The following is a 23277-nucleotide window of genomic DNA, read 5'->3' as shown; positions in this document are numbered from 1 at the left end:
TTGGTAAACTGTAATTTAAACTACTAAATGCTGAGCATGAAATGGACAAAAAATATAACTAGAAATTAGTCTATGTAGCATCACACACATAACCTGAATCACCTGATATCCTCAAACACAATATAAAAGATAAAGTTTATGGAATAAACTCATGTTAAAGTACTCATTGCTTAAATAAACATATATTGGTAAAGTACATGATTGCAATCATAAAAATTTTTGCAAGGGCTCACGTTAGCTATTCTGAGTAAAATTAGCAGTGATAATGGAACAGAAAGAAAAAAAAACAAGACACAATTATTTTTAATTATTTTTTAAATTATTTTAAATTGTTTCTTGATTACTATTTTAAAAAAGAACTAAACTCAATGTTTTTTAGCCACTCTTAAATAAAGTCATTCAACCTACCTAGTGTTTCAAGGGATTTCCCACTATAACAATTTTCTTTTATTTTCTGCTATGTTCCTATAACATCCTATACAAATATCTGAAAAGTACATGGCCCCCATCTAAAAAAAATATGCACTTTTTTTCATATCTTAATCAAAGATAAAAATTGTATTCAAAACAGCAGGGGAGGAAAAACCTGCTGAACTCCAACTTAGATTAAGGGTCTGTTCTATATGCTCTCTACTGATCCTGAAAAGACTACATAAAAGAATGTTCAATGATGAAAAGAATGCAATCAATGCAGCTCAATTTGTCTGCTATCATCTTACACTCCAGAATATGCCTGAGCTAATTAGAAGTAAAAGCCAAGTTTGTGATCTGAGATATAACTGAAGCATGAAATTCACAACAAAGCTAAGTTATAGCTTTGAAATGAAAGAGCTTTGCTACCTAACCTGACCTATCCCGCCTTTAACACCTACTGAGAATTAGTCTTATATCTTTTGGACTAATAGTTTTTAGCGAGCCTTTTCAACTTTGTTAAAAGTATAATAAAAATCAACTCTCCTGTGTAAATGAAGAAGCGACCTAATTTTTTTTTTTTTTAAAAAGCTTCCACATAAAATAACTGCTTGGCAAATTTGACTAAAGAGATCAGAAGTCTAACAACACACTACATTAAATAATTAAAGGAAAATTAAGTTCAGGAAAGTATTAGTGATAGTGAAAACCTTTTTGAGATTTTCATCTCTTAAATGAAATCGCTATTAATTAGCTATGCAAATTTACTGAGGTAAATCTAGGTTTTGTCACAATAAGATATAAAAAAGAGAAGCCTCCCATTTCATGTACTGGCTATCTTGTTCTGCACACAATCTTCAAAACTAAGCAAAAAGATGGCAGAAGTAAATGCTTTATGCAAGTTCTTAAATAAAAAAAATAGAGTTATATGAAGAGAAACAGACAGTAATATTTTTCTGTTAAAACAGTTTTACTGTTTCAGAAGCAATTCTTATACTATTCTGATTTGGTACCTTAACATTTAAAAAATGTGATGAATGACTCCTCAAGATGTTATACTCTAACTTCTTGCCAGCTACAAAGTGTTTCTGAGTTTGTTATAACACACTTCAGAGCAGCTTAAACATGCAGACTGCTAACACTACAGAGCAGAGCAAGCTAATCTTACGACAGTTTGGAAATCATAATCTCTGCCACCTTATCACTCCTCCATTGCACAACTTAGCTTTTGTTCTGCTCTACTAGCATGAAAGAACTTTAATTCGTGGAAATTTAACTGCAGTAAGTACAGTTATGAACATCTGTCATTGTACATTTGAGTCCTAAGACAGCAGTAAACCCAACACTTACCATATTGCAATAAACAGAGCTACTACTTACAAGTTTATTTAAATATCACAAGTATTTGCCTGAAGATCTGCACAGCGAGTTGCTTATCTGAATCCTAACATAAACAGAAAACCAAGTCTTTCATTTCCTGAAAGTATTAGCCCATAATTTCCTACTGCTATTATACTGCACTAATACAACCACAGATGAATTCAAAACCCAAGAAAATTACAGCTATAACCTATTTTTACACAGTGGCTAATGATGAGAAGATCTTTATAATTTCTTTTTTTTAACCTTGAAACATCACTGCTAATAACCTGAAAATAAAAACAACTGCTCAAACTTCATTAAAGCAATGTCTAATCCACTCAGAATTTGCAAGTCTGTTCACATTTACATCCTACTTTAAGTACAAGAGCACAGGATAACACATTAACTGTGTTCTTACCAATAACTGTTCTTAGTCTTCCTTGGCATCCTCGTAAGAGGCGGATCTAAGCAACCAAGATGATAATGAAGTTTGCAAGTGTCACACAGTAGCAGTAGGTGTTGATCATGGTTCTTCTTGCAAATTCCACAACTTTTCATGCACGTAGCAGAAAAACATTATAATTACATACTCATAAAGAATAAACTATATACCCCAGCACATTCCCCAGTTTCAATACAAACATGTGGCAACTTCAATTTGAATATATCATTTAAGTGCATAATTACTTTTTGGAGCAATTTTTGAGGAGATTTTTTAAGGAGCTTCCAGCTATGTACAGTAAAAGCATAAAAGGCTCCTAGTAAGAGATAGCAAAAAATGGCTTTCAATTAAATTTTTGAGGACTTCTAACAAGTTAGTAATCACTCAATACTTCAACAAAATACACGAGTGTCAAGTGAAAAAAAAAAATACAACAAATGCTTAAACCGAAAATTATGCTGCTAGTGCCAATCTTGATAATCAATCAGACACTTATGCAGGTAACCACTTTGAAAGAGGTCTATGTTGCTGCTATGCTGGGCAATTTTACTCATTAGAAATTACACTTCCTTTTTATTATTATTTTAGTGTAATTGAAATTTTAGTTATTTTGAAAAGATAGGTGTTCACTGATTGCACTATAACATGGGAGGAACTGAGTGTATTTGAATAAAACAGAATTGGTGAAGCATGACTCCAATTATTTTTGTACATCAAAATTGCCAAATCCTCAGCCCACTGCCACATCTTCAAGATTTCTACCTCTTGCAGCACTTAAATTAACTTTTGCTTGTGTAAAAATCATCCTCTTCCCTTAGTCTTCTAGCTGGGCAAGACACTACTTGCTCTGGTTGGATGTCTGACTGCTGCCCTCTAGATAATCAATAGACCATGTCACTCCTCAGCTGTAGTGAGAAAAGGAGATCCTAGATGACATGCATGAATTTTGCACAGTCACAGTCTGGGATCCTAGTTTGTGTCCCACTATTGCATTTAATAAAAACCCAGTCAGTAGCTTCACAGCTTACAGAAGAGGAGAAAAGTTGGATCTACGACAGAGTAAGTGAACACATTTCATAACCTTGGGAATTAATAAAAAATAGAAGTAGGGAAATTTAGCACGAGCAAAAATTGAGAATTCTTATATGACAAGTGTTTTGTGCATCCAGGAATTGTGACTGAACAGCATCATCACTGTTCTCAAAATCATCCACTCAGATGACTGCATTCAAAGAACAAAGTGCAGTTAGTTTTCACATAAAAAAAAAAAAGGACTCTTCTACTTCAGATGCAAGGAGTTAATTTTATCCTTAAAGCACTGCTGTTAAATTAGCAAAAACACCCAAACTTTAGTCATGTGTGGTAGGGTGAAGAACTGACCATTATTCAACTTAGTCTTCAAAAATAAGTAAAAATATAGACACTTTAAAGCATTTTTTAAATTAAAAACTGAAGCAAACAATTTTCTCAGAACACTTTTCTGAAACTATAAATGACTAGATACTGTATCTATTCTGTCAAAATTTAATTACTTGCCTATAAAGTACTGCTGGAAGTGTAGATGCCTTTTGCGTTCCTCCTTCCTTTTTACTTGGTTTCCTTTCCTTAGGAGCCCGTAAAATTGCTGGTATGTTCAATTTCTGTTGGATTTGAAGAAATGCAATACACATAAGTCTTGACACTTTTAAAGAATATTTCTCTAATCTCAATGCATGAAGAACAAGACACATAATGAGTGGGAGATTGCTTAGCTAACTATTTTACAGACTATACATTTATCCCAGTATGATTCTGTATATATATAAATATATATATATAGTCTTACAGTCATTTCTTCAAGTCAGCAAGAAACATATGGGAAAAACTAGCTTTTAGAATTTTTCTTCAAGCTTCCAATATAGGGATGGAAAAGGATCCATTTCTCTAGGAAGCTGAAACAAGCAATGGCAGATTCATGGAAGTGGCAGAATACTGAGGTAGTTTATTTTCCCCAGCATCGCAGCTACACTGGTGCTCGACAGGTTAATTAGAAAAATTATCTTATTGGACCAAGCCCTTCACAAAGTAGATGAGACTCTCGTTGGGTTTCTACTATCTGCAGTGTGCTGGCTTCTCAGACAGCAACCATCTATCAAAGTCATTTCTCAGCAGCCCCATGGGTGTGCATCTGTTCAGCCAACTGGAAAAAAATGTCATGCAAGCTGTGTAAATGATTTCTGCTCAGCTTTTCTTTCTTTTTTTCCAAACTGAGTAACATTTGCATCAGGAAATATATTTGCGAATACTTACTCAAAGGAAGGAAAAATAATCTTGGTTTAAAAGATATGTTGTGCAAGAATTCTTCTTTGCAAGTAGGAGAGGTAGGCAGACAAATGGAACTAGTAAAAGGTTGCATATCTTAGGAACCATTACTGCATGAAGAAAGTGTAAGGCCCGTTTTTGAAACAGCAGCACAAACTCAACAGTAACAATGGGCGTACCAAAATTGTGAATAATTGTATGTCTGCATTTCCACAATGAACAGTTTCTTCAATCTTAAATCTTAACTGGAAATCATTGCAATCTCCCTCTCAAATCCAAAATGTCCACTGACATTTAATATCTCTGACATAAACACATATGAAAACACTGCAAAAAATCTTCACTTCTCTTTTTTCCTGTATCAATGGGAACAAAGATAATAGCTGGCAACAGGAAGTAACCCAAATCTTCTGTTGTCCTAGATATTTATATTCATTTGATCAAAATATTCTCCTCTGCCCAGTTACACACCATTACATTCATACTGCACTTAAAAGTATTTTTATCTAACAAAAGCCATAATGAGTGAAACCTACAGTAACTAAAGACAACTGGAGACAAAAACAGTAGGATTAACTCATGCTTCATGCTAAGGTTCATCACAAATGACAGGTCAATCACTTATACCAAATGAAAGAATTTTGCGAACAAGCACACCATTACAACAACAAAATTAAGCTACACGCTCCTAGCAGGTGGTTTGCAGAAGTCTAGGTACTTCAATCAAGAAGCATTATCCCCTGAGTAAAGCCTGGGTCTGATCTAATCAAATAAATTTATTCGGCCATAGAAGTGGCAGAAACTAAAAGGCCTATTCTTGGAAAACCTATTCTGCTGGGTTTTTTTTCTGTAAAGGGGGGCAAGGAACCAACCAACCTGTCCAATGATTCTACCCAGCAGAGCCCAAATTCCTTGCCCCTCATTTCGCAGTTTTCCATTCATATTTTGTAGCTCTTCCAAGGACTCACACAGCTGAAAATTTAAAGAAAAAAAATAGGCAACAGGAATGAAAATCCATTAAGAGTTATTAAGTAAAATTTACTCAGCCTCTTAGTTATCAAGGGTGCATTAATTTATTATGGGATTAGAAAAACAATGAAACTCATATCAATATAGCTGAGATCAGTAAAACCATTCATTAATTTAACAGAAGCAAAACAAGAACCCAGAGCAACCACTTGTTTTGTAAAGACCTGAAGTATTTCAGCATGGACATAAGGTTTCATAAAGTCAAATGGAAAGCAAAACTAAAATACAGGAACATCTTATATGTGATGTCCACACTACTTAGGCAGCAAGATTGTAACAAGCGAGCATATAAATGAATCAAAATTCTCTTTTACCACACCACAGAAAGAGAAAATTTAAAACTAAAGGCTGTAAGAAAAAAAAAAAAAAAAAAAAAAAAAAAAAAAGCGTTTCTTTTTCTTCTGGAAGGAATTGTTAGGTTGTGTATTTTGGGAGGAAACTCTTAATTTGGTTAAAAGCCTCGGGCACAATTTATTTTCCCTTTATCATCTCTGGGCAGTTCACAAGGATCTGCTGCTACATTTTCCATATGCTCTCACTTAAAACACACACCAAACAGTTTAGGAATTAATAGTAACACCATTTTTTGTCATCATTAACTATCACTTAATAGGCTGCTGAATTCAGCAAGAACTGCAGCATGTCATCTGTCACAAAAGGTACAGTATATCTATGTTTCAAAATAACTTAATATTAAAATAAATATTTATTTGGTAAAAATGTAGAAAGTTTTTTTTTAATCATAATGATGAGTTAATAAAAAATTACATTAGCAATATTTTGGGACAGCAAAGCCATCATTTATGGGTATCAAATTTGTTATACCCTAAAAAGCATGCAGAGGACACTGTGGATGTTTGAATACTGATTATTTCTGTCTGAAAAATTAGTCAACTCATTAAACCTAAGCCCTACTGGCCTGCAGTTGACATAAATAAATAAATAACACTCTTGAGTATCATAGATGGCCAGTTATTGAGTTATCAGTTACAAGCAGAGAATCATGCAGGTTTAAACAGGTCCATTTGCAATTTGTTTCTGGAGCTCTCAGTAGGGCCAGTTAAAGAACTTGTGTCCAGTCAACATACCACATTTTAGAAATTGATATTACTTGTATGGGAGAAGACAGACTACTGAATATTTTTAAAAGAAAAAATATGTCTTTAAATATTACTTTTAAAAGATCAATAGTTTGCATCTTACATTTTCCTCCGAATTTTTTTCCATGGAAAGAAAAATTCTATCGACGTTAATAGCAGCAATACTAAAATGGTACAAGGGTTTATCACCCCTTTTTCTTTACCTTATTATACTCCACATGAAGCTTTTCTTGCTCATTTTCTAACTTATCTTTGATGTTCTTCTGTTCAGCCATATTCTCCTGAATTTGAATCATGCGCATATTTCTCTCTATTTAAAAGAAAACTGTATTATTTCCTATTCTTAAATATACATTTTCAAGTTTTATGCACTAAAAAAAAGTGATGCAATCTAAAGTAAAAAACTGTAACAATTCAAAGACACAAAACTATGGCCTAGAGGTTTAATAGACACACTGAGTAGAACGAATAGTCATAACATTTGTATTTTGCTGCATAGATATTGTAGTTGTTTAAAAGATGAATTTTGATCAGCATCTAGCAAAGAGTCAAAAAGTCATGCTATTCCACATAGAAATGGAGGAGAATTTAAGGAAAAAATATTATACCAGAAGTTACCTAATCCCTTCTTAAAGACAGTTTAGTCTCTGTTTATATTTGAAAGATTTTGTTATTTTCTGAAGTGTCTTAAAAAAAAAAAACTTTCTCTGTAAACAGAGACTCCAAGCAATAATATACCTGACCTAAAATGAAGTCATAATCCACATTTATCTACTATAAATAATTAAATAGAACTAAAATAAAAAAGCCAATGAAACAGCATAGCACAAAGCAGCACAATTGTACCTTTTCATTGAGAAAAAAAATAAGCCATTTTCACCCTTACCAAGGTAATAATTCACAAAGTCAGCAGTGAGAGCTGGTTGTTTATGTTTTCTTCTTCCATCAACACTGGAACTTGTATCTGAAGTATCCACTGGAAAAATATCTGTGCTAATTCCCATCAGCTCAGCTTTGCGCATGAGCTTCCGTATGGCCGAAGCGCTGCTCGTGAGCGGCCGCGGCAGCTTCTCCCTGGGAACCCAGGCCTGGGGCCTGGTGGTGCGCGCCAGCTCTGCCTTGGCACGATACTGCTGGAGCCTGGCATTGATTCGAGCCTGCAATGAAGAATTCCACAAATTAAAAACATCAAGGAACGATTCAAAATTAGTTTTGAGTTTTAATTTGGAACACATCCGCATTTTATTTTCATTTTAAAAGCTGTACAATCTAATCAATGCCATTTTCAGTCCGGAACTCTGCAACTCAAGAAACAGATGTTGATACAGACATTCCATTTTACTTCAAAGTGCACACACAAATGACACTATCCTTTCAATAGGTTTTGGAGCTATGTACACATTTCTTGATGAGATTTCCCCATTGATGAAAGCAACAGATGACTGCCGGCTTTGAGACAACCCCTTCTAATAATGATAATTTTATGGGACTGTGAAAACTCACTACTGGTAGAAGCTTTGGTTGACCTACCACATATGCATTTAGATACACATTAAATTGATATTTATGTGAGCAACAGAAGTTGATGAAGAGTGTTTGTACCATATTTACCATACTTTTGCACAACTCCTTTCTCAATGCCACTTCTCTTTATAAATGTTAATCTTGCTGATTATAATTTGTCAAGAAACAACCCAAACAGAAGTGAAGTAGACAAGAGAAGCTCGCAATGTATATTGTTGATGACATCTGTATATTTGTGACCATCTGGGAGATCTACCCCAGAAGATCAAGCTGTTACTGACAGTTGGAAAACGCTGTCTTGAGGGAACTCTATGAAGTGGCAATTCTGGCAGAAACTGACATCAACATACAAATCTTCAGAGGCAAAACTCCAGCTGACTATCAGCTAGAAGCTGTTTACCTGCTGCACAAAGAAGAAACTAAACTAATGTGACTGCCCCACCATATGGTGTAAGATACTCCTGAGACAAAAGCAAAAGGTGTGCATATACATACACACTATGGTTAAGGAACATCTCTGATTTCAAACAGAATCATTGAAGGTAGTACTGCAGACAGTTTAACAGATTACCTTACTAGGTCTTGAACATGAATGACCAAGAAACAAAGTAAATATAGCTTACAGACCAGCTCTGACCCCAATGGCTTTTTTCTTGGACCCATAGCAGCAGGCAACAGGTCCACCTACAGTCACTGCTGTATAATACCAAAGCCACCAACAGTGAAAACATGTGGTTGTACAAAACGTATGCAAGTCATCATACTTGTATCAAGGTGCCCATGACACCACACCAAGTAACTCCACCTGTAGTTTAAAAAAGTCACTCTTCAGTTTCAAAAAATTTAATCTAAATAATTTAGATTAAAAAATCGCAGGGTCTTGGTTTGGGTAAAACAGGAGAGAGAAAGGGAAATGCTGGGAATTTACCAGCATTATCAGCACTGCTTAATACATGCCCAAAAAACAGATCTAATAAGCCCTGCTGGATCCGAACTGATATTGCAAAACCAGCACTTACCATTCTATTGGGCAGTGTTCATCTTATTATAATGTCTCCACTACACAGGTCCATTTTACATAACTGAGAGCAGAGTATATTCAGCAAGAATTATGAAACCAGTCAAGCTACATGAAGTTCAATACCCCATAAAATATTTTATTCACAATCCTTCTACAGTACGAATTTGCTCTTGCTCATTCTCAACAGCACCGGTAATTTTAAACTAATATTCTCCTATTCAAAGATCTCTGAAGAACTGGAAAGGCAAGATTTTTTAAAATAACAAGTTTGATAATATGAAACAATATTTTCTTATCACTATACTATAATTCTCACTTCAGAAAAAAAGGAGATAGTCCTCTCCCATAAATTATTTCCATTATTTACAGCATCTGCTGCTTTCTACAAATAAATCAGGCAGGTTTTTGTTTAGGTAACAAGCTGCTTTTCTGCACAGGTGTGATTTTTCCATGGAGTGCAGTTCAGTCTAAGCAATGAAGCAAACTATGCTAGAAATTGCTCAGAATCAGAAAAAATAAATAAAGGACACACATTGAAACATGAAAGTATGCAGATACCCTCAGAGCGATAGAAACCTTTGTATCAACAGGACTTTTATCAGTTGAGCTTCTGCAATAACTAAGTTTTAAATGGATCTGTCACTAGACAGGGATATAAACTTGCCTAAGGCTTTCAGACAACTCCCACGCAGTAGCAGAGACTCACTTCTTTGCATACATTATTTTTTTTTTTCCTAGGAAGTTTTTACTATCAAAACACCTGGCACACAGAATTCCACTTAGACCTATAAAATTGGAAATTTAGACAGAAATAGAAATGCCTAATTTTTTCTGGCCTTTTTTCTTCAGAATCTTGAAGAAAATGTTAAACAAAATCTATGAATTACAATGAAAAAGTAATTACCAATTTTTAACCTCCAAACCAAAGTAATATTTTTCAATTCAGACAAGCACAGATATTTGATATTTATTGAAATAGATATATAAAATATTATGAGATATAATTATATCATATATAGAGATAATTGTTCTTAGAGACCAAACCCTACAAACAGTTCAGTGCGCTGGTAAATGACCATGCACTATTCCACATTTGATTTTCTACTATAACACTTTTACCTTCTCTTAATTTCTGTCTTGTTTAACATGAATTATTAATACAGCGGCATTTGTGTCACGAATACAATACCTGAGCTTCTGGTGAAAGCTGCTTTTCTCTTTCCTGCAAGGACATTTTACAGTAAGATTGTAAAGCCAAGTAGTTCTTCCGCTTCCATTTTCTGTCTAACCTGTCCGCATGCTGTTTACAATAAGCAAAAAAAGGGTCAGCTATATCCTGTTTCAGAAAAAACAAAGGGGAAGGAATGAAAATAGAGTGAGACAAAGTAAGGCCAAAGGGCTCTGAACAGCACAAACATTCTGGCTTAATAATTCTGAATACTATCAAAGGCAATATATTTAGTTTCTCTAATGTTTTTCCAACCATTTTGGTGGCTATACCCTCACATGATTTATCATCTCTCAAATGATTTTTTCCCATTTTTTATTCCATTATATCTGCACACTATCATGGTTAGGTTTATAGCAACTTTTAGCATCCACAAATCTTGCAGGCAGACTACAAATATCTGATCCAGGAGGGGTCATGGTTTGAGAAATACATTTCATTGCCTTTGTACTTTCAAAAGTGTACAAACAACATCATAAATCTACAGACTAAGAAAAACTTAAAGCAGTCTTCATAAGTAATACAAATATTAATAAATTACCTGCCTATCAAATTTCCCTTTATTCCACTTAGAAAACACAGACTAATAAAATTTACTCTGACTTTCCTTACAAGCAGATTTTTTTTTTAATTTAGATTTTCACAGTGTGAGACAGCTTACTTCAAAAATTAGCCATGCCCTAAAATGAGATTGTGTGAGACCTTGATTAAAAATTTGACTGCAGACAACATGTAACAAAATTTTAAGGTGGAAAGGCAAGACATACACATGTCCAGAGGGAATTCACATAGGGCATTTAAAGACTCAACTTTACACATAATCTATTAAGAACAATAACAATGAAGCAATGTGCTATCTTCCTATTTATCGGTCCAACAGAAGAAAGTATTTTGTGATTCCTTCATTAATCCCTTAGTGGTCCACTGTTTTCAGAAACAAAAGTGTCAAGATTGACAGTGAAAGTAATGTTTGTTTTTGTGTTACCTGTGCTACTTCCTAAGGCAAAAAAACTATATTGTGTAGCCATGAACATGACAGGCTTAATCCAAATGATATGTATCAGGATGAAATTGGACAACCTAAACTTACACCATAAAAATGAATGTAGGAACTTAAAATCTGAATTGCTTTAGATCATATTACAGGGAAAAAGCTGTTAAGAAAAGATATTAAGAAATTATCAGGAGGTTATAAATACTTGCTTTTCATTGTGATTCCAAAGATTAATGTTACCACAAGGAAAGTCATATCTATGTAATACCATTTGAAGTAAATACTAGAAAACACACATGCAAAAGTGGCATCAGAAATGCTTTTAATTTCTCAAGTTTCCTATTTGGTATGAAACAGAGATTCCTGTACTACACAAACAGCTAGGTAAGTATGTCACCCTATGTGAAGTTCAGGAAATAGAATTCCTGTCTGTATTGACTGACAGTCTGTCAGCCAACTTCCGTGCTTTCTCTATCTTTTTTTCCAGTCAGCTTCAAAAGATATTCAGAGTTTGACAATTTGGTGTAGGGCTCTCCCTGTACAGTTTCTTTACCCAGCTTAGGCCTTGTAACCTACTTAAAAACTTTTTTCAGGACCCATGAACAAAAAAGATACCATTTCAGGTCATCTCCATAAGCTTTCATTAGAGGTCTTTTACTCTATCCTTTCCATGCCTACCTCTTCTGCTGCTGCTTCTGAGAGGAGGCCTTCCTTCTGAGCACAGGTCACATGGAAATAAGCCCTGCACATTCCAGCATCACAACTAATGCATACACCAGTTCTGGCAAAACGAGGATCTTCACAAAAGCTGCATTCCTTCAAAAGACAAATGGAAAAGGCCACAGTAAATATTTCAGGCGCACTTTGACTAATATTTGATAATTTATGTAAAATATAATAATACATACATACACACACATATATATATATATATATATATATATATATATATATATACACACACATATATATATATACACACACACACATATATATATATATATATATACACACACACACACACACATATATATATATATATATATAAAATTTATGCCACATAAACCAAACTGGTAGGTGACTCCTGTGTGGTACAGAAACCAAGTATGTTCCCAATGGTATGACACTACTTAAAGCTTCCTGCTTTCTCAACTCCCACTATTAATTTCATTTTCAACAATGGTAAAGTGCTTAAATAATTTAAACAGCATGTTGGATGAATTTTTATATAAACCTCCATGTATTGCATAGTTGTTTAGCAAAACAACTAAATACCATCAAAGTAATTCAAATACAATTATTTTTATAAACATGGTATAAAAAAAGCACCACTCCTCAGTAAATGTTCAACAAGTTCAGAGGACAAACAACAATAAAAGAACAGCGCTTTCAATTACTACAAATCATAGATAATTATATACATGTCCTTTGATAAGCAATGACCGAGGAGTAAACATGTGACAGTGCTAAAACAAATACTCAAAAATCATAAATATCAGTAAAAAAGATTGCGATTCACTTAATTAAGTAACTATGGCTTCAGATATGTGCATTCTAGGCACAGTCACTTGCAAAACGATAAACTGACATCCCCTAATACGACCTGGAAAAAAACAATTAAGTTATTTTTCAGTCAGATAAATTCCTCAGTCTCCTTCACCACAATTTCAAACCAAATCCCTGTGCCAGCAATCTAGAGAAATGAGCAGATAAGCAGGAAATGGGAACATGCCCTGCTTGAGCAGTGGTGCTATCCAGTGCATAAAGATGAGCTAAAATTATACAGGCATGCATTTCCTACTTGCTGAATAGAGAGCAAAGCTGTCTATCACCTAGAGAAAATATCTCCATGCAGAAAGTTAAACAACAGAACAGAATGGTAAGGAAAACTCAGTGACTGAAGAATCTCAAAACATCACATATGCTACACTAGAAGGGCACCCTTTAGCTGTGTAGCTGCAACACCTAACAGATAAGAAATTAAATGAAAAACCCTATTATATTAAGCTGGTTTTGAAGGGGGAATGTAGCAAAATAAGCTGTTAACTTCCACATTTAATATAGCAAACACATTTATTTACAGCTTTCCAACAGTAATGAGTCTTCTTCACCTGTACAGGTCTCTTTCACCTTACTCACAGCAAGACAAGATGCCCAAATTCTTTACCCTGATCCTATACATTACTCACATTATTAAAAAAAAAAAAAAAAGAGTATGATTAATTTCAACAACAAATTTCAATTTGCAGGGTCTGGTGTGTTTGCCCCAACCTTTTACAAACATTTCTGAACAAGGCTAAATGCCTCAGCAGGCTCCTGATACAGGTATGTTGTACATGGGCAACCCAAATCTTTTAATCTGTTTTATGTATTGTATGCATTTGTATGTGCATTTTGCATTCATTGTATATGCACTACACATTTTCATTCAGTATTCTATTTAACAAATAGAAAAAATTCAAGAAAATGAAAGTGACTTGGCAGAAATGAAGCTTTAGAGCTGCAGACTTAGAACCAACCACCTTCCCTCACGTTGGCCTTATAGACATGGCTTCTCCACACTGTCTCCATTAGCCATACAAACCATACAAACAGTATTTAGCAAACTAGTGAGTGCTGTCCTCTGCCCACTGCAGTGGTTTTCTGCATGGTTTGTTCATGATTACTTCTGATGTGGACTGAAAATATTTACATGTAAAACAATTTTAACTTTAAAACCATATATCAGTTCACGTTGAGGGTCCTATGTTGCTGTGGATTTTGGTTAACACTGCTTTGGAACAGCCTGTTGTATGCATACTAGCTTCCATATGAACTCTAAAGCAATTCTTACTTAATGTACATCTGCCCCTTTCTTAATCAACTTAACCTCTCATTTCTCATCTTATGAATCCTCCTCACTTCCCATTCACATTTTGTCAATCTGCCACTGACTTCAAAAGAAATTAGTACCTCTGTAAAAAATCAGGGAAACTGGGCAAAAACAGTGACAGACTTTATGGAGAAAAGTGCTAAGGGAACAGATAGAAAGATGGAGGGAAGAGCAGGTAGGTTGTAGGTATAACAATCATTAACAAACTTTATCTCATTTTTAGTCCTTAACCACACTACAAAATTGCTGTAAATAAGAAAAATAAAGTTGGGAAGATGCATTTTATTCTATTACATGCAAAAATATAAAATACAGCCACTTGTTGCCACTGCATCTCTTCTAAACTTACCTTTGCACCATACTTGGAATAATTCATTTCTGTTAGTGTTACTGGCCGCAGCTTGTCAATATCTCCAAATGCCACTCCTGGAACATAGAGGGCACAAACAATGTGGACCCACCTAAAACAGCGGACAAAATTAGGTTACTATTATCAACATTTTGATCCAATATTATACTCACCATTTTCTGATTTCAAGGTGCCTTGTAAATGTTGCAGATGCTAGCTGAAACACTTGAAGGAAAGTACATTAAAAGCAGGGATGGAGTGCCTATTTGGAATTCAAGAGCTCAGACACTGAACCATGGAGTAAGGCCTTTCAAAGGCACTGGGATTGCTCTGCCTGTCTGGATCAAGGGCTGGGCTACCACCACCTTTGTGTTCTAATGGCTCTCCCAAGGGCTCCACACACTGTTCAAGGAACATCAAAGGTGTATGAAGATTTTGATATTACTTATAAAGCTAAAGCAGAAAGGTATTTTCATGATGTGGCAGGGGGCAGAAAGGGAATGAAAAAAATTATACAGGTAGTCACAGCAAGTCACTGAGCTCTGAGCATATAGCTATGAAGCACTTACAACACAGCATCAATCAGACTTTGCACTGTTAGTTACACCTGTTAGTATCACCAAAGCTAATATTGTTTTAAGCAACATCAAGATGACTTGCATTCATGAATAAACACATCTGGGTAGTTTAACAGAAAGGCCTATCTGAAACTTTAAAAAACAGACTTAGTTTACTTAGTTGTTCCCTTCTTCACTGGCCATAAAAAAACTAGAGTAAGAGGTCTAAATCTTCAGCACTGAGGAGCAGAAAATGCATCTGGACCTTAGAGTATAGTTATCAAATGCCACACAATGGTAAAGGCTTCAACCTCAAGACTGCTCTTGACAGGCACCTTCCTAACCTCCTGAAGCTCTCAGCTACCAAAACCAGCCTTACATCAGAAGACAAATTTTTCTCTTCTTCTTCTTCTTCCATTGTTCTTGTAATTTGGTATTACGATTTGGTAAACTTTCTAAAAGATCCAGCTCTCACTGTCACAAACCATCATCTAGCAACAAACTCAAAATCTGTTCTGCAAAACATGCATGACTCAAACTAACTGAGAAAAACTACAGCAAATAATCTTACTGTTTTATCAAAATTCAGGAAGTATTTGCTACTCCTTGCCAAGTCACCAGGTGGAAAAAAACTGTGATAGACAGAGGGTCAAGATTGCTGTTTTTTTGTTATTTTAAGATATTTAAGAAAATGGCCTTTCAATTGCAGAGATTGTAGCTAACACTTTGAACCTATAAAGTCCCACATGATATATAATACAACTAGAGATTTCAGACATAACTGAGCTGAAATAGCCTGTTTGAGTCTCAGCAAGTGTGTTAATTCAGCACTTTACAATCTTCCAGTCATTATTGTTTAACAGTAAATGTAACACTAGTGAAGACTAAATCTCTCTTCTGTTCTAATCAAATAATAGAATCTACTCCCTGTATTCAAGAAGACTCATGATGATGTGAGAAACACTTCTTCCCTTGTCTCTTTTACCAGGGATTCAGTACAGACCTGTTAACACCAGCTAAAATCCACACCTACACTGCTGTGTTCTTTTTCTCAATCTTCTACCACTGTTTAGCCTATCTCTTATCCCTCCTCTTTCCTTTGTATGTCAATTTAAAAAATGCAGTTATACCAGAGCAATAACATCCTGGGTTCAAGTGCACTTAATTCAGCTACTGTTATTAACTAGCTGCTTACAGATGAGAGAAACTGAAGTTTATGGTTATACTGTTCAGGAGCTCCATGTAGCCCTGGTTTCCCAAAGCAGCACACTTCTCTTCAATGGTCCTTAGACCTACAAGGCTGGAATTTATCACACTCAGATTTATTAAGTTTCATGTCATTTATGAATCATATATCCCAAGAGAAATTACAAAAAAAGCAAAATATGAAAGGTTCAGTAGCAAGCTCAAAAGTACATCTATATTTCAGTCAAAATTTACGAAAGAAAACAATGATCTTTCAATGCACAAAACTGGTGGATGGACTATTTACTTACCATTTTCCCCCAAAGAGTCCAAGATATTAACTGGATAAAAGAAAAATCCCAGTAACAGTAAGAAACTACTTAAAAGCCATTAAATCACTTCACTCTAAGAAATTTCCCAGTAAATCTAACAAGCGACAACATTGACTGATCCATTGTGTCATATCTGACAGGATTCTTTTCACTTGTGTATTTAAAACCAAGTATTTAACCTATGGTTAAATCATTCAGGTTTGGGATGCTAAGTAGTGAATTCCTTTTAAAACATATAAACTTAAAGCAATCAGAATAATGTATATATCACAAATATACATTTATATGCAAGAACTGCATTGTTTTGCCTCCACAAATTTTACTAATGTTCTTCACATCCACACAATTATTTGGTCACAACACTGTTACTATAGGAAGAAGCAAAGAAAATTTAAAGATGAGTTACAACCTTGTCTTTAAACAATGTAGTAGAAATATGGGAGCCTGCTAGCTGCCAGAGAACAAGCTGAGACACTCAAGTGTTCTGCCAAACTTCTTGCTGCTCAGAAAGGGAGTAAACCTTGTCAGTGGTTTTATTACAGCAGAAACAGTCCAGCATGCCAGCACAACCCTGTAACTTAATACAATGTTATGTGCAAAAAAATCAGACTCTACTCATTAGTATATGAAAAGTACATCATCTGTCTGACTCTCCAGGAAAACCAGTGGAGGCACAACCTATCCCTTCAGGGGAGCAATGGAGCACCTGGTACCACCTCTGCCCTTCCATACTATATCCAGGAGTGGCAATAGCTTGGCCTAAATCATTACCATACTTTTATGTAAAAAACGCATATGTATGTGCTTAAAGGCACATTTTGGTAAACATTATGATTTACTAAACTAAATATCTCATTGACATAAGCATATTGTACTTGTTTTTAAAAGGAAGTTAAAAAAAAAAAGGCAAAATATGACACAGAACGAGACCTGTAACCTTGAGATAAATAGAGTTCTTGTTTGTAAACAAAAACATCAGAATTCTGTAGGGCTTCTTTTCTACACTCTTCCTTTAAATTAAGGTGTGTAATACAGAACAAATTTTTATAAACAGAAGTTACATATCTCCACAATTATTACTCTTAACAAAAATCCAAGGTCTGGTTGGAGATTTTTGATAGTAAGTTTTAATACAGCCTACTAAACATACTCTCTGAGGTTCAATATAAAGATACACATCTACATGCAGCTGCTTTCTCAATTTAATTTGCACAGTTTTTTCATGCTCCACTGGTGTATTTAATGCTGCTGCACTCTGTAGGAGTTTATCTATGATAAACCCAACAGCTGGCTGCTTGCTTCATACTGACCTTCTCAAAATGTTTTAGTACATGTCACCCAAGTATTGCAGTACTACAGATTTAAACTGCCATTTCTGTGTGATTGGCACACAAGTGCCTCATTTCTTTAACCACCTATATGTGAACTCAGACCTGAATCTTTATTAAAAAACATACACAAGTCAGTCAAGTTCACAGCTGAAGCAGCTTCAGCTGCTTTTAATACCAGTTCTAAATATTTTCCTGCTCATTTATTTAGCTGCACATGTTTTAGAAGCTTGTAATTAAGACAAATTGGGTAATCAAAGAAGAATAATCTTCCTTGTTACTTTACCATCCATTTAGCTTGGAGCAATGATGACAGATGTTGATTAGGAAGGAAGAAAAACTCCATACTGAAACAAGGACAGAATTTATATTTTTAGATAATAGCATTCTGAGAAGTGAAATTTCATAAATTCACATTTATACTTGTGAAACTGAAAGATTAATGTGAGAAGGCTTCTGCTGAGAAATTAAGCACCTCATTATTCTAATGATTCACCTTCCATGTATAAAGAGAGAAATTATTCCAGTTCAATTATGAAGAGAAACTGACTAGGTTTGGTTTGTGTGATTTTCCCCACTGATGCATATGGAAAATTTATTTTTAAAAGGTGGCAAGGGGATGAAGAGTGATGGGGTAAAGGAATCTGTTACTCAGTAGTCTCTTCCTGCTAATACATCAAGAAAAGCACTGAATTGGATTACAGAAACATAACGGACACTGTCCCAAGACCCTACCCCTAGTCTATAGTGCCCCCCTACCCTTGAGAATTCAAATTTAAAAATAATAATAAAAAGAGACCACAGAAATTTTCACATATTAATAATGTTAACTAGCAAATAGCAATTGGTATTTGTTTTTTCTAGTACATAACCTCTTCATCTGGGAGAATAAACTTATCCAGGATAGCAATATCATATTATCCAGCAAATAAAGACACAATAACAATAATAAAATATTGTGATAAAGCCCATTGTCACCAAGGCAGGTCTGTGCTTCTGCACAGACAACCAATGTAACAAAGAAAATACTTCCAGGTTAACTAAAAGCATACCACCACTTCACAAGAAAAAATGCAAGCAATTATTAAAATGTTGACTTATAATTTCTACTAGGATAATATGGAAAGTCATATATATAGGGCTTAAATTATTTGCAGAACACAGCAATAAATAGGTTGAAATAAAATTTGCCAGGTGATATCGAGTCTTACATTTCCTGTTACACAACTGACTTACAGTCTTTAAAAGTAATTGTCTTGCATATACAAGCATTATTATCAAAACAGAAAACAACTGGAAAAGCACAATTTGCTTAGTTGTGTAAAGGCTTTAAAAGGAAAATGTACATACACTCTTAAACCTACTACAGACCAGAAACAAAGATCTGAACCCTAAAAGTATTAAAAAAAGCACTCATACCTCCAAAGTTCAAAATTATTCACTACAAACCTTGACTCATTTGTGTAACTTTTTTTTTAAAGCTTATGAAAAGCCAAGCACCTGAAAACTTTGCTTTTTACCATACACCTGTAATTTATAAAACCACAAAATGTATGGGAAAAACCTTAATTTTCATGGTCTATTAAAAAAAAAAAAAGAAGCAAACAAAACCATGAAACCATGCAGCAAAACCTAGTAGCATTAAGCATAAACCAGACATCACTGACAATGCAGCTTTTGCCTTTAGTATAGATAATTAGTTATCATTAATATGTACATCTTAATTTATTTTCAAATGTGACAGAAATTGAAGATATCATGAGAATTAATCTGCTTATTCTCAAATTAGATGTGAATTCAATCCTAAAAAGAAGTAAAGAATATTCTCAAAAATCAAGAATATAATGTTAATAATTCTAAAAAATCATAATATACAAGGTCTGTCTAAATACCTTTAGCCCATCTTCAATATAATTTTGTTATGCTACTTTTTCCCATTACCTAGCATTATTGACCCAGTCCTTTGCTCTAGTAAAATAAAAACATGCAGTTTTCCTCCCACTTACATCCTACTTGAAAGTCAATAGACTTGAGCAGAGTCTCTACACAGAAAAAATTCAATCTTTTAAAAGTAAGATGACATCAAATTCAAAACATCACTTATTCAGTCTTACCTGCCTGCATCAGTCTCCTTGAAGATTCCATCCTGGTTGGGACACAATTCACAGCTAGGTGTGACACCACATTTGCATGCATCACAAAACCAAGGCTCTGTTGAATTTTCTGAAGCAGAACTCATGATAGAGTCACTCTCTCCATCAACACCATAGCAACCTACACACAGGACAAATGGAAGATCAATACAAGAAGAGACAATTGTAGAAGCAGCCACTTGCCACCTATGACTTCAGAAGGAAACCTACACATACACAGATTCAGAGGATGGTTAGTGCAAAATTTACATTTTAAAGTGAGTTTAATTCTAAAAAGTCACCTGTTTTATGTGATTAGTCACCTGTTTTATGTGATTGTATTAGATTACAACTGAAAAACAAGACGAAAAAGACTGTTTTACTTATTCTTCTAGCTACACTTGGTGATCTTTCAGACTATGCATTAAGAAGAAAAGCAAGAAAACAAGACTTGAAGCAACCAAAGACTAAAAAAAAACTCAATGCATTTTTTTGAGTAAAGAAATATATTTCAAGATAAAAGCAAAAAGCTCTTCTCCCTGAAAATGAACATTTTTTGGAGGGAAGGAGAGAGTGTTTGGATTTTCTTCTAGAGGTTCACTATGTCAGTAGAATCCAGTCAATAAATATGCACTCCACTTTTCCACTTTGCATTCAGCACGCAAATCAACTACAAAAGAATATACACATGAAATAAAAAACACTGTTTACATACTTTATGCGTTGTAGAACTGGCCTTAAGAACCTTTGTGCAACTTCAAAACCAAAGTATAGTTTGCGGAGCACAAACTTACAATTCTGAGACACCACACTGGTGATTGATGAAATATATATATATATATATATATATTTTAAGCAGTCTCATTTGTACCTGGTTGTAAATTATAGCTAGGCTCAATCATTCAGTTTCTCTATTCCTCTTCAGTACAACTAGGGCACTCTTTATGATTTCTAAGGCACCTATGCATGCTTAATTACCACCAATTTAGGAAATCAGTGTCTTTAAAGTGATTTGTTATCTAAATTTTGGACAAGAGAAGGAGTTGTATTAGTGCTACTGCAAATGACAAAAAGGAAAATATTAAAGCTAATCACCACAAAACTGTTTTTTTTCATATCCCACATTTTGAACATTTAGCTGCTATTTAATAAGAGAAAAAAAAAATTGTTAACACTTAAAACACAATAAAGACTCCACTAAAAAATTAAATTCAGCTATTTATCAAATGCAGCAATCAAGTCAAAATTTGTGCTTTCAGAGCCGTAAAATTACTCAATTCTGCAATTAAATAGCAATATGATTTTTTACGTTGTTTCATTACCCTCTGGCTGTAACAAAATAACAACAGTGCTCCAACTCCCCTTCTGACAGAAACAGAGGTCTGCATAATATACTGAAACCACATTCAGGAAATAAGAAACACTGCAGGAAAAACTTAAGAAACGTGGTCTTCCATTACTGAATGAGCCTCATCAATAAGAATTATAATGAGATGACAGAATGTTTCTTTTCATAATAACAAGTGTCCTAAAATGAAAGGACAAGTAATGTGCTGAAGTGCATTCACAGACAAATTTCATTAGGGATATACAAGATCATATAGCTCATGCATAGAGTCACTCCATTTTCCTTATAATGTAGCATCAGTTTAAAGCAACAATCCACAAAGTAATTTTTTTTATTTTAATAACATAATTTTGAATAGATGCCAGCAAATCTCTTTTCAGCAATAACAGTAATGTACAAACACACAGCCCATTGATATCATACAGCTGATGAATAACATTTTAGTAATTCCTTTTGACTTCAAAACATACTAACATTTTCTTAAAAGTACTTACTAAAAATTTCTTAACATTACAGATGCAGTAATACTCTCCTCAATCCACATAGCAAAATAAAATCAGTTTCTTTCAAACACTGATGCTTCTTCACCAACTGAAAGTAATTAGATTTACTTTTCTAGCCTAAGTGCCATCATTCTACTAAAATTAGAATGATAACCTCCTCAAATTGTCTTACCTTCATTCTGAAATAGTTGCTTTATAATACTTATCAGTCATTTATACCTGATTGTTTTTTATACTTCCTCCTAGAAAATGACACAAATGTGCTGCAAGTATTTCTATCCTTATCACATGTGTTGGCATTAAACATTATTTCTATAACAATACAAATACATATCCTTTTCCAAAGTGGGGAAAAAGAAAAAAGGTCCATATTTTTAACACCATTTTTTTGCCCCAATTTGTATATAAATCTTAGTGACAGCTTTAAAGAGTTTAAGATCTCTGACAGATAAGGAGGCATTTACTCTTTTACCTAACTGGTGTTTAGTAAGCTAAACACCACACTGTTACAACCAGCAAAAGGGGCGGTCTTTAGCTGGAGAAAACAGACTAGATTACCATTAATCATTGCTGACAAAAACATCAAAACAATCTGGTCCACCACAAAGCTGAAGAAAAGGAAGTCTAGCCTGTAAGACTGCTGCTGACCTGGTGTACAGTGCCAAATAAAGCTGCTGAATCAAAGCTGCAATACAAAACCTGTTGGCTCTGAAACTAGGTTTCACACAAGATACTTTGTAATTGTTCTTAACTGATTTGTTTTTAGAGCCAATTTCAGCAGACTCCAAAGTCTAAATAAATCATGAATATATCATTTTAGAACCTTTAAAAATGCTGAGTACAACAAAGGTTCAACTTACTACTACCTGCCTTACTTTGCTATGTTGAAAAAATATTTTGTTCCAAATAACAAAAATATTTAGAAGTATTATTTTCATTACTTTAAAATGCATAGATATGCAGATCCACAGCTGCTACTTGGTAAATCATTCCATCCTACTATTAAGTGGCTATACTGAAGATAATTTAAAGTTGATCAATCCAACTATTCTGAATGAATTACTGGGAATTGCTCCTGTTGGAACGGAAAGCAACTTAAGGGCTCATTTAGTAAAAGCAGCAGGAGGTAATCTTCAGGTTCCCTCTAAAAGTACCCCAATTGTACAGACAATGTGACTACATCAGGCCTGAAAGGACAACAGGGGAAGGATACAGAACCTGTAAAGGACATGTTTGGTTCCAAGTATTATCACTGCACC

The 23277-nt window shown here is 34.4% G+C and overlaps 1 protein-coding gene across 5 annotated transcripts in view; it reads right to left on the bottom strand.

The window, feature by feature from the left end:
* The window catches only part of PHF14 (PHD finger protein 14), a 161115-nt gene that overhangs the window by 114020 nt on the left and 23818 nt on the right, over positions 1–23277 (bottom strand). For all 5 annotated transcript variants that reach the window (XM_053974350.1, XM_053974358.1, XM_053974366.1 and 2 more), the window contains 9 exons: positions 20150–20309; positions 14634–14745; positions 12091–12228; positions 10380–10526; positions 7532–7802; positions 6849–6955; positions 5393–5488; positions 3752–3855; positions 2192–2323 (listed from right to left, as the gene is read on the bottom strand). In XM_053974350.1, coding sequence (XP_053830325.1) covers positions 2192–2323; positions 3752–3855; positions 5393–5488; positions 6849–6955; positions 7532–7802; positions 10380–10526; positions 12091–12228; positions 14634–14745; positions 20150–20309 — 1267 coding nt within the window. The remainder of the gene's footprint in view (positions 1–2191; positions 2324–3751; positions 3856–5392; positions 5489–6848; positions 6956–7531; positions 7803–10379; positions 10527–12090; positions 12229–14633; positions 14746–20149; positions 20310–23277) is intronic.

This window comes from Vidua macroura, chromosome 1 (genome assembly GCF_024509145.1).
Source record: "Vidua macroura isolate BioBank_ID:100142 chromosome 1, ASM2450914v1, whole genome shotgun sequence".
In the NCBI taxonomy this organism is placed as follows: domain Eukaryota; kingdom Metazoa; phylum Chordata; class Aves; order Passeriformes; family Viduidae; genus Vidua; species Vidua macroura.
This window is presented reverse-complemented; position numbering and strand designations above follow the sequence as displayed.